At 38.4% G+C, this 12,751-nt stretch overlaps 1 protein-coding gene across 3 annotated transcripts in view; it reads left to right on the top strand.

Moving 5' to 3' along the window:
* MYLK (myosin light chain kinase) overlaps positions 1 to 12,751 on the top strand; it is a 219,619-nt gene that overhangs the window by 192,844 nt on the left and 14,024 nt on the right. For all 3 annotated transcript variants that reach the window (XM_087731529.1, XM_087731530.1, XM_087731528.1), the window contains 3 exons: positions 737 to 940; positions 5,531 to 5,748; positions 11,137 to 11,260. In XM_087731529.1, the coding sequence (XP_087587655.1) occupies positions 737 to 940; positions 5,531 to 5,748; positions 11,137 to 11,260 (546 nt within the window). The remainder of the gene's footprint in view (positions 1 to 736; positions 941 to 5,530; positions 5,749 to 11,136; positions 11,261 to 12,751) is intronic.

The raw sequence follows: 12,751 nt of genomic DNA, 5'->3' as shown, positions 1-12,751 counted from the left end.
TAAAAGCTAGCTGAAAAAAAAGGTACACATTGTGTACTTGCATTTCCATTATATCCATTAGTGGTAATAAGATTATCCTGCCCGCGGGCTAGAATCTCTGTTGACAGCGGTCAGAATCCCAAGAGCATTAATAGTATTGCTCAGTGAAGGTCAGTGATTAGCCTGGCTGTGCTTCTCAGTGCTCAAACTCGTGGTTATGTGAATTGCGTGCCATGATAATCTTCCAGCAATTTCTGCTGCTGGTGGTGCTGAAGGCCAGGGGATCCTGTATGCTGCCGTTAACAGATTTTGAGAAGTATATCATAGAGGTAGGATTGTACATATACAGCAATGTGAAATAATAGTACTGCAGCCTCTGCATTCAGATTCTGATTTCACCTATATCCTGTACCTGAGACGATGTCTCCTATCTGCTGCCTTTGCAGAGGTATATGACCTATAGAAAACTGTGCAGAAAAACTTGAGTCACATGAATTAAAGCCTAGTAAGAGTCCATTTTTTTAACCGTCTTATATAAAACTTGCTAATTGGAATAGTGGGGTATCTCTAAATGTCGTATTCATGCAAAAGTTCTTGCAGATTACTCTGCACAAAATCAGTACAGAACAGTACTTGATATGAAGACTTTTTTATTTCAGAATGGAGTGGTTGGGCTGGAATATTTAGTAAAATGTTGCCATTCATTGTGGCCCATACATTGCAAAAACGTTTTATGGAAATAGTTATATATTTTCAGGGGGAAATTTGGACAAGTCTTTAGGCTTGTTGAAAAGAAGACTGGAAAAGTTTGGGCAGGAAAATTTTTCAAAGCATATTCTGCTAAGGAAAAAGAAAACATAAGGGATGAAATCAGCATCATGAACTGTCTCCATCATCCAAAACTTGTCCAATGTGTAGATGCCTTTGAAGAAAAAGCCAACATCGTTATGGTCTTGGAAATGTAAGTATAAAGCAGATCACACTAACAAAGCTAATAATGTTGAAAATCATTGTGCATACAAAAGTAGCAACTTACCTAGACGTGGGACTGTCGAAAGCTTCAGCATCTGCAGGGCTTGGATGGTTTTCGCATCTTGCAAGTTTTTCCAATTATTCATCCAACTTGTTTAAACTGTGTAAGTGAATCTGTGTTGTATCTCTTAAAAATCAGTGAAGATATGTTACAGTCTTCATTGTCTACTTTGTTTGTTTTTAAATCAAGTACATGTGGTGTTTTTCTGCAGCTCACTCTTTTATTGCCAACTTGGGAGGGGACAGAAAAAAAGTTCGCTGCAATTTGGGCTTGCATTTAGAACCAAAAACATGTTTAAGGAGGAGAAAAAATATTTTTTCTTGAGGCAGTTCTAAACACGTATTGAAGAAGCTTGTGTCAAATTTCACTTAAACACTGATCAATTGTGTCTTGCAGAGAATTGAATGTTAGTGTGCAACAGATAGTAGGAGAGAAAAATGTGCTTGAGAATGCAAACATCTAAGCTACATTCTATCAAAATTGTTGAATTTCCATGGAAAATTCACCCACGCAAATTTATAGTTCCCAAGAGGTGTTGGGAACAATTTAGTTTTCATCAAGTGCTATATCCAGGTTCTATATTTTTAAGAGACCTTAAAGGATTAGTCTGATGTTTTTTCCCAGCAACAACATAAATACTCTGATTGCAAAACATTTATTTATAATAAAGAAGTGCTGTCTGAAAAGTCTCCACAGGTGAACACAGTGAATGTTCTAAATCTAGATCAGTAGATGCAGAAAGATGGGTTACACTGACCGTTTCCCAAAAAACCTAATGTTGCTGTCTTGTTCTTGCTGAGTAAGACAGCAACACTTATTTTTACCTCCCAGAAAGTGTTTGCCTTGAGCTACTTACTCCACACCACTGTGGGAAATGCCGGAAAAGCACCATAAAAGCAATGCTGTAAACCATCTCACGGGGCTGTGACTTAAGTATCTTTGTATTTGAAGAGAGTAGATATTTACTTCCAGAAAAGAGTAAGTTCAGAACACATTCATGCACCAGAATTCATTATAAGAAAAGAATCTGCACAACATGGGATGCAAAGTAATGGTCAGACTTCAAAAACAGTAAGAATGACCAACGTGACCAACGTTTGCATCATCCATAGTGGCCCTGCTTAATGTGAATCCCATACTTGTGGCAGCAGCAGCTGGAAAGAAAATTAAATCCTGATCTGTGCTGATGTTTTTCCCAAAAGGTTGCACCAGTCACTGTTCTGCTGCCACATCTACTTCATGCGCTGTCTGCTGCAAGAAGGAGAAGCAGGTTTTTTGCTGGCTGGAAGCGGTGAACAAGATATAAATTGTTAGAAGCAAAAGAGACTATATGTCTATTTGCTTGCTTGGCACTTGCCTAGGTTATGTGCAAACTACTATTGCACTAGCATGTTTCAGAGACTGGATCGCCATTATACAACCTTGGTACTTATGTGCAAGAAGGTGCTTCTATTTTTAGATTCAGCAGTTGAGCAAGCTGATGACAATAAGGGAAGGGAGCCCTACTTAGCTTGGAATTGGGAGCTGGCAGACCTAATGGAAAACAAGGAAATGTATAAAGAGTTTTGAATAGCATATAGCTTTACACTCCATTAGTTCCTCCCTGCCAACAAAGGGGTTTTACTTTTTAAAAATACAAAGAAGTGCAATCAAATTTAAAGTAGTTTTGTTAACCAGTCTAATTAGGATGTGATTTTAGTTTGAGGTGGCCACCTTTTCTGGCTTTTGAAACCCCACACTGAAATTCCCAGGGTCAAGAGCCATAGGATTTTTCTTCCTGATATTCATCCTAAATTTTTCATTTTAATTTTATTCCCATATCTTTCTTAGAACTTTTTAAACTTTGCCCTCTCTCCTTCCAATATTTGTCATGCCACTATTTTATACGGTTTAATTTCATATTTATAATAAATTTAGACATTTTTATCATTCATTTAAAATCAAACACTATAAAGATTCAAATCATTTGATGTGCTCCGACCTGGAAACGCTCCCATCTACCATTTGCTGGAATTCAGAGGCAAATCTCAGGCATTTCATTTTCAAATATAGCGATGTACCTGTTCCACAATACGCATATCAGTGGAAAAAGAACATCTGGAAAATAATAGCACGTTGTGAATGGCATTCAGCATTGTGAGCTAAGTGCCTTAAAGTTTTTACATACTTCAGATAGTCAGTTTATTTTGACGTAGATCAGAAGATTATTGTATTGCAAATTAAGATTATTGAGGCAAAATTTCAGCAGTAAACTCTGTGTTTCTCCATTCATTTGGTGTGATTTAAGTTGGCACATGTCACTAAGGTTTTCTCTTTGTTTTGAAGGGAGATTTATTAAAATGCAGTGAGCATTTGCCTGGGCAACTCCAAGGTACATTCTTCTCACTGTTCCTCCGTGACCAAAAGCTTATAATGAAATATTTTAAAAATGTGTATTCTGTGACTCTATACACAGGAACATGTTCCTCTGTGACCCCATCCAGAGAAGACTGGAAAGAGGAGAATCAAGAAAAGAATGAGACATTTAGATTCTGAACTAGTTGTGACTGTGTGAAGAAAGCGTACTTCTCCTTCTCTATGTACTTAGAACCTAATCTGCATTGGTTCAGTTCAGCTTTCTAACCTCACAAAAATTAAACTGCATTTGGTTCAGGATATAAATGCAAAAACATGCATTCTATAAATGCAACTGCAGTTTAATCTGATGGTGCTACCAGAGTGTCTAGAGGTCCCAGAGTAAAAACAGCATGCAGATGTACTGACAGTAATTAATTTCCAAATAATATGCTAAAAAGCAGTGCTTGAGACAATGGTACGATTTCTGAAAATTTTTCACTTTAGGGATCTGAAAGGTATGGCACTTTTATAGTAAAAATAAGTCGTGATTATCTGTGCTAAACAGTCAAAAAAAAAGGTACTTTTTATTGTTAGGGTGGTTATCATTTGGAATTGCAGAGTGCTCCAGATGCAAACATTTTGCATGCAGATGTTTTCATAAACACCTCCACACTGGTTAATGTCTTACTGAAGTAACAAAATACTAGATCCCCAGCTTACCAGAGCTGTTTATCCAGCAGCTCTAGCCATATTATTGGCTTTATGTTACAAATGTGCTATAATCCAACGTATCCTCTCAGTTTGTCAAGCTTATGCTATTCTTACTATTTTCATGTTAACAGGAAACCGCAGTAGCATTTCTAATTATATATTTTCCAAAATCTTATAGCCAAAGCAACAAATGCGTCCAGAACTCCACATGTTTCAATTTCAGTTTAGTACCTGAGGGATATATCTTAAGGGTCTTTTCCAACCTGAACAATTCTATGATTCCATGATTCTATCTATCAGGCAACCTGCAAACATTGCAAGGCCAGTTTTCAGTTGTGTGTTTTCTTTCTATAACTGAAATGTGCAATTACATTTGGCAATAAGCATGAATGCTGCAAAATATTAAGCCATATAAAGACCATGGAGCATTTAATTTAGAACAGATTTCTCAAAGCAAACTTGCTCTTCACTATTTGCTCCTTTCTGTATGGGTCATTCACCCACCAGATAAAAAAAAAGTATTTCCTATCTTTGGACGTAAGCAGATAGACCAGTTGAGTCATTACGCAGAATTAAAAAAAAAAACAAAACACCAAACCACAGCTTAAATTTTGCTGTATTAAATCTAGGTTAAAAATGTCCCACTTAAGTTCCACAAACAGTTCAGTCCAGGAGATTCTACCCGGGAAAGACCAATTATTTCACATCTTAAATAAGCATAAAAATGGAATTGACCTACAAGGAGTGTGATGATGGCTCAGCTAAAAATACCAGCACTGAAAAAGTTGTGCATTATATCCTTGTCCTGGAGGAAATTCCCTGAGCTTGCTTGCGTCAGTAATTTACTCTTTGAGCTTTGCGTTCCAATTAACCATATAATTTGAATTCTTCCTTCTTCAGCCTTTCTTTGTCACTCTCAATCTCTCTTCTTCCCAAATTTTTGCTCATCTACTAAAAGTTTTGCTCTCTTTTCATGGGACCCATCCCATGTATTTTAGTTTTCTTTATTTCTAAATTATGTTATCTGCACTTGTGTAGTGATGGAGCATAGGAGGGAAGGAAGCAGTGAGAAACGAGCTCACAGTCTGGAGCGGTGTGATAAGCACATGTCAGCGGGGTGACAATCACACGGCACGCGCTTTACTGCCAGCCGCAGGTGGCTGAATCCTAAAGGCAGGATGTAAATCCAACTACATCCCTGCTGCCTGGGGTAACGGTATGAGCTAAACCAGTCCTAACCTGGGAAAGAGATTCAGAATGGAAAAAATCTATTGATTTATACCACACACAAGAGATGATTCTTCCTATGTGATCCTTGTGTCTATGGAAAGTGCCATTACAAAACATAGATTGCGTCCTGAAGTGACTATTGCAAGCTTGAACTATCTGTATTTCTGTAAAGGAAATAGTTTCATTACTCCCAAAACGAAAATGCTACAGAAGTCCTCTTTTTTATTCTGTCTTTCATAGGGTTTCTGGAGGAGAACTCTTTGAACGAATCATTGATGAAGACTTTGAACTGACAGAGAGAGAGTGCATTAAATATATGAAGCAGATTTCAGAAGGAGTTCAGTACATCCATAAGCAGGGTATTGTTCACTTGGATTTGAAGCCAGAAAATATTATGTGTGTCAACAAGACCGGTACAAGTATCAAACTCATTGACTTTGGACTTGCAAGAAGATTAGGTAATGACTTTTCTGCCTGTTTCAATATGACATGGGGAAAAGGGCAGGACAAGCAGTAATTCATACTTACTATCATATTCTTTCATGTATAAAGAGTAAAGAGACATGTTTCCTACAAATAGTTCTGGTTTTAGGAAGAAATAGAAAAGGGAAAAAGAAGACATTCAAGAATGAGAGTAGGGCACCTCATCTTCAAGAGGAGTTTGCAGTGAAGTGTATACAATCTACCTATCTGTTTCTATCACTAGGGAAACCCTGTAGATTAAAAGGTAAAATACACAGTAGCGGTAATGTTAACAAATATTTACATTTGCTACAGGGAACCATAAAACACTAACTCTCTAACTGTAAAAAATAGAACAAAACTTGATCTTCATGAATACTTGAAACTTTTGCAGCAGCAGGAGTTAAGGTGATGTTCTAGAAGCCTTTCAGATAATGGATAATTGCATTCAATTTACATCTCCCCGTTAGTTTTATCATTTCTTATCCTAAACAGCAGCACACTGCCATACATGTTAAACATGGGAGGAATTCTATAAAGAGCTGTGTTTTGGTCATGATCAAAATGATTAATAAAATAGCACTACTTAAAAATAATGCAATGGGATGGGGTGGGGGGGAAGTTCCATTTGACAAGCTCCTCCTCTTCCTAAGCTGTTTTTAGCTGCTTCCTATCATTCATTTTGGACTAAGCTTTCTAACATTCTCTGCAATTTGAAAGCCAAAGACCTTTGAGGATTCTTGTCTTCATATTGCTGAGCATTAATTCAGCTCTAAGAAGCAGCCCTCCAGTTGTATTTGTTAAACAATACCAACATCACACACTGATCTTTTTTAATCTTATATTTTCACAACAGAAAAAAAAATCTAAACTAAAAGCTAGAATACTTTATGAACCTGTTATACTGGGAGAGCTGAGATTTGTGGCTCTTCTGCCATTAAATTGATTGGGACAACTCATATGAATTGCTACTCTAGATAAAAGGGAAGGGCCCACAGCTCCATTCTTAATTGTAATCTTTTGCCTTCCCTCTTTAAACAAAATTGTATTTAATACTTATTAAAAAGTAGAACAATGATTTTTGTAAGAGTACGGTTTGGAATTACAAGCTTCTGTTTTTTGTTATCTGCCTACCTGCTGCTCATCCTACTTCTTTCGACACTTAGTGACAGACTACTGCATACCCAAGAATGTAATTTTACTAAAACAAACCAAAAATGGTATGTTGAATGAATAGGGGAAAAGAAATCTGCTTTTCAAATTTTTAGAGTATGTTCAACTCCAAAAGGGTATTAGTCGCATGGACACTGTGAGCTCAGAGATAAGGTGTTTATTTCATTCATTAATAAAAGAGATCACTGCCATTTATGTTCCTTCACCAGTATGGAGCGAATAGTTTTCTGGGAGCATGAACTGGATTTTGTTCGTGTTGAGGAAACAGATGAACTGTTAAGTAAGTTTCAGTGCTGAAGTTTTTGTTATCGGAGGTGTGTGAAAGGCTTCATCCCATGACGTTCCAGCTGTCAGCCTGAAAACTATACATTTCCTGCTGAACTGAGCAGATTTCATCAACAAGAGAGATAATGTAACCACAGAATGGCCTCTTTATAAAAATTTCTTCAACTACCTTTTCAACTTCAAACCACAGTTAAACCTACATTTAGCAAAGGAAGATCCTATTTTCAGTAGCCTGTTCATATCCATCAGCTTTTCCATTTTTCTGTTAATCTTGTGGCATCACTGTATATTGCACGGCTGACACTAGCTTGTGAGCTGCTGCAGTCGTGCCATATGTAGTAAATCTCTGACCTATGTATAACTTTTCTTGGTGTAGAAGGATGAGAGCTATGGGCACTGGCACTGATTTCGATCTTACAATCCTGTATGTTCATCTAGCTTAATATGTTGCCAATTCTTGCAAAGTTACAGTGTGGGTATTTGCTGTTTCTTTCATCAGCCTGCCATTCTGGTGTGGGTGGCATTTCCCTAGGAAGAGAAAGTGCCCTCCCGTTCCATGCCCATAAAGCAGAAGCACGGTGTTAATCATGAAGACGTTTGTAACATTTTGGTTGAAATGTTTTCCAGAAGTAGAAAACAATTTTTACTGTTTCATTTACTTACAAAAATGGCTAAACCCACTTTTCACTAAGTGCCGCCTTCTTGCCAGTTGTCTTATGTGGCGCACTGAGGGCATGTTTCTCCACTTGTGTTCCTTCAAGCCTTGTGATTTTGAAATTGGCTGTCAAGTTGACTTTGGCTTTGATAGATGTGGGGTTGGAGCCCTCATACTATGGACCTGACCCTGCCTGAGCAGAAACCGTTCAACCAAGGGTCTGCTGAAGGGAAGTCTGACTTTGCACTTCAACTTCTGAGATTTACTTTTAACTTTTTGTAACTAGCACAAACTAATGCCTCTAAATATTCAATGTTTTGATGAGTTTTAAAGAAATTAGAATCAGCTCCTTCTGCAGTCATCTTCTGCAGCTAATTAGTTCTCTTACACTGTCAGGAAATACCAAAGCTGCAGTGGGATATTTTCCTGACCTTTTTTGGTGTGCTGAGGAAGACATGTAGAAAATTGTTTAAGATAAACTTCTTGAGGAGAAAAAGAGAATGGATTTTGAGTACTGTAAAGATTTTTTTTTTTTAATCAGTTGATTATACACAGTGTCGGCAACAGTTTCCAGCTAGCTTGTCAGCTTTCTATCTGAACTAAGGGATATCCAAACACAGATCCTACTTGTGTACTAAGCTTGTAAACATCGGGTTAAAGATTTGACATATTATTGCATAGAAAAGGTCTTATTCTTTTCTTTTCTTTTTTCTTTTATACACAGAAAATGCTGTATCAGTTGTTTCACACTGTATGCTTGCACTCAAGTGCCATGTTTTCGAAAAAACATTTCTCTGACCTATGGGCAGCACATTTCACACACCAGCCTTTTGCATACACAGTGGCTCGTGGTAGTTTACACAGTGCACAGAAAAGCCTCCAAACTTGGATGTGAAAATCTGAGCCTGAGATTTGGACGATCGTGAAGAAGCTTTTAGAAAATAGGTTCTTTGTGACAAATTTCAGTGATTTTTCATAAGGACAGTTGGAAAAAAATGCAGGTGTTGACCTTACAAAGAAGGCAAATGGGAAGATGGGATCTTAGGCTTCCCATTTGTGCTTGGAAAAGGAGGGTGATCTCTTACTCCTCATGGCCACTGTGGAGAAGATATTGCTCTTGTTGTAGGCTACGTCAGTTTAGGTTGGATATTAAGAGAAGGATCCTACCTTTTGGGCTAAGAAAACTCTGGTTGTATGAGTATAGGGATGTTGTGGATTACCTTTTGAATATGCTTTTTAAAGGCTAGTCAGACATCTGGCAGGAAGGTCTTGATGCTGGTGGAGGATCTACGTGATTTCTGGGGCTGCTCCCAGGCATTCTTCTGTCTGTTTCTGTCTCTAGAAATGGGTACTCTCTGCATGGACGGGTCTCTGAAAGCAGGGATAACATGTGAAAATGAGGTTTCTGCAATTAATTTACTATCACCATACCTGAGCAGAGCAAAAAGGGTTTCACAGCATTTAAAATGGGAAACTGGCACGACTGTGAGTGAATTACTGTGGTAGTGCTTAAAAGTTGCCTCACACATGCTGTTCAATCCTTAAGCAAGTTATTAACCCCATATATCCTTCAATTTTAATTTGGTAAGTTGGGGATTTGCATACCTCAAAAGAGCATTCACTAGGTGTATGATTACATTTTATGAAATGACTTAACAGCTTTCAATGGAGGTATCTGTAGGTGTGGAGTCAGTACTGGGATCAGCATTTATGTTGCAAAACTTGGTAGTGGAAGTTCTGGTAAATAAAAATATTCTGTAGCGAGGTGGGGGTCGATCTCTTCTCCCAAGTAACAAGCGATAGGATGAGAGGAAACGGCCTCAAGCTGCGCCAGGGCAAGTTTAGGTTGGATATTAGGAAAAATTTCTTCACCAAAGGGTTGTCAACTGCTGGAACAGGCTGCCCAGGGAAGTGGTTGAGTCCCCATCCCTGGAGGTATTTAAAAGACGGGTAGCTGTGGTGCTTAGGGACATGGTTTAGTGGTGGGCTTGGCAGTGCTAGGTTAACAGTTGGACATGATAATCTTAAAGGTCTTTTCCAACCTAAACGATTCTCTGACTCTATGATTCTGTTCCTTACCTTTCTTCCTGGCCTTGCTTATTCTTTTCTTCTTCTTCCCATCCTATTTAGAATGAGTATCAATGAAAATGAGTCCATTGAGATTTGCCTAGTAAGTTCTATCTAAATGACTTGTGTTGTGTTTTGCACTATGACCAGAAGTCAGACGTATCACTCATAGCCGCACACTGGCAGCATAAACCGGCAATACTAGCTTCTATACAGGTTGTTATTCTACCTTAATCCCTGTATTTTCCAGTAGAGTAATACTGGTGGGTCAGCACAAGAAAGATGAAGAGTGAGTTCATGCATCCCATGACCTCATTCTTTCAGTTCATATTGCCAGCAGTAGCTTCATTGTAGCTCATTTTAAAAGCATCCACCTGGTGTTTAAGCAGAGCCAAATGTAGGACACCTGTGCTGCAGGGCAGCTGAATAAAAGTTTGGAGCGGCAGCTGATGACTAAGCATTTGTGGTCCCCCTTCGCCACTTTGGAGCTCCACAGATATGCTTGTAGGCAAGCCTGGTTTTGAGAGCAGCCTTAAACCCAGTTTTACTGACAAGGTAGTGATCTGACAGGTGCTCGTCATCTGCTGCTTTTCTTGTTTCACCACCGACCTATGCCACTTCTAGTTTCAGAGACATGCAACCCAGTATTGATTTTCTTTCCTGTTTAAACTATAAAAAATGTGTTGGATTAAAATAGATATTTCTTATTATTAGAATTTCATCACTACTGTTTCTCTTTACAGTAGAATCCCTGAGCAGATCCCCGAGCTTTGACAGATCTTAGATAATCTCTGAAAACTTCAACTTCTTTCTAACACTGCAATCCTGAAGTCCTCTTGCGCAACGGCTAAAGTGATGGAGGCTCAAACACTTTTGTACTTCAGGACATCCAAATCTGAATTAAACACTAAAAGTTCTGCTCTTTCTTAGACTTGGTCTTGTGGAAACTCCTTGCAATAGGAACCTTCTTATTATGTGTCTTGTACAGTGCTGTGTGCTTGAGGATGCTTAATAAGTAATTCTTTACTGCTGTACAGGTATCAGCTAAGAAAAGAGCAGTCCAGGCATTATTTATTTCTTCTGATAAGGATCTTTAACAGAATCACAAATATGAGGACAAAACTGGTTTTCCTATTACTGGGGAATAAATATTTTTTAAAATCTGCATGCAGCAGTTAATGGTTTTATCTTTCATTCTTCACAGAAAATGCAGGTTCTCTGAAAGTTCTCTTTGGGACACCTGAGTTTGTGGCTCCAGAAGTTATCAACTATGAACCTATTGGATATGAAACAGATATGTGGAGTATAGGAGTTATCTGCTACATTTTGTGAGTACCTTTGCTGTTCTTAACACAAATCCTGACAGTTGCTGAACATACGAAATTTCCATGAACTTTTGAATTCTTCTCCAATTTGCAGGCCTTTTGTATTCTAATTAGCAGCTCCAGCTTGTTTAATAAAAATTCTCTGTTCTCTGAAGGGTGTAATTGGTAAACTGCAGAACTAGCAGTTCTGGAAATTCAGTGCTGTACATCCTACATCATAAACCAGCAACGCCTCATCTCATTTAAAAAGACAATGTGACAGTATTTTATTATTAACTTTAAACTATTTTTCCTTCCCAGATTTTAAAGAGAAATGTTTGGGCATGCACTAATAACTGATAATTTCCATTCTTTTATTCCCAAGAGAGAAAATTTTTGTGAAATTTTGGGGTCTTCTTACTCAGATTGTATCCCTCGCGGGACAGACTAAAGTATCCCAGCATTCCTGCATCTGTTCACAGTGCATTTTAATTTATTACTAAACACAAATCACTGGATAGATACCTTTTATAAGCAGCAGGGATCAAGCTCATGGAAATATTTTAGAGGACAGTTGGCTGCAGCTCTTCGTTACACATTTTGGTATTTGATTTGATCTTTATATGTAATTTGATAACACGTGATTACAAACTTCAATGGGTCTAGAGAAATGTATATGGAAATAGGATCTCCATGCCTAGAACAGCAAGCGATCTTCTTCCAACTGTGACTTTACACATTTGATGCCATATAAACAAATGAAAAGAGAAGCTCAGTTTCGAGCATGGTTCTTTCTCCCGCGCTCCAGTTTCAATAGTAAGTAAATGGCAGGCCTGCTTTGCACTTATTCAACAGGCTTCTCTCAATACCTTACTTTCTTTTCTGAGCCCCCTCCTCCCTGGCTACCCTCTTCCTTGACACCTGGCAATGCACAGTTGTGTGCCTCATCTTCACTCAGTCTTTCTGTGACTCTGCTTGCCTTGTCAGCCTGTATGTGTTCGCATACTCTTCTCATTTCCAAACTAAGCAACATCATTTTCTTTCTTATCCTGTGCAACAGCTACTACATCAACTCTCTTATTCCCAGCAAAAATTCTGAATATGTCTGTTATCTTCTGTTTCTTATGTGAAGCATGCTACACTCTTCAAGGTCACTTTGCTCTGCCAGTTTATTTACAGGATCTTTATTTTCCATTCACTTCCAGCATTTCTTTCTAGATCTTGAAAGCTCGTTTGGATCATTCTGTAGTTCAAATAATGTAGACCACACATGCAGTACTCAGATGACAAATTCATTTATTCTCTAGCTTTTGAGGTCTCCTGAATTACAGAGCACTGGAAGAGCGGTATGGAGATCCCAGAGTGCCTGCACAGCAATGGAAAACCCAACAGTTACCTCAATGCTGCATTGCCCCCTAGAGGCCTCTCGCACCTCGAGGAACACAACATTAACCACAGCCTGACACGCACATTTGGGGGGGTTAACGTCTTTTGCTGTCATTTGTTACCGAAGGA

This window comes from Nipponia nippon, unplaced genomic scaffold (genome assembly GCF_047370975.1).
Source record: "Nipponia nippon isolate SJK-2023a ecotype South Korea unplaced genomic scaffold, ASM4737097v1 scaffold_5, whole genome shotgun sequence".
Classification (NCBI taxonomy): domain Eukaryota; kingdom Metazoa; phylum Chordata; class Aves; order Pelecaniformes; family Threskiornithidae; genus Nipponia; species Nipponia nippon.
This window is presented reverse-complemented; position numbering and strand designations above follow the sequence as displayed.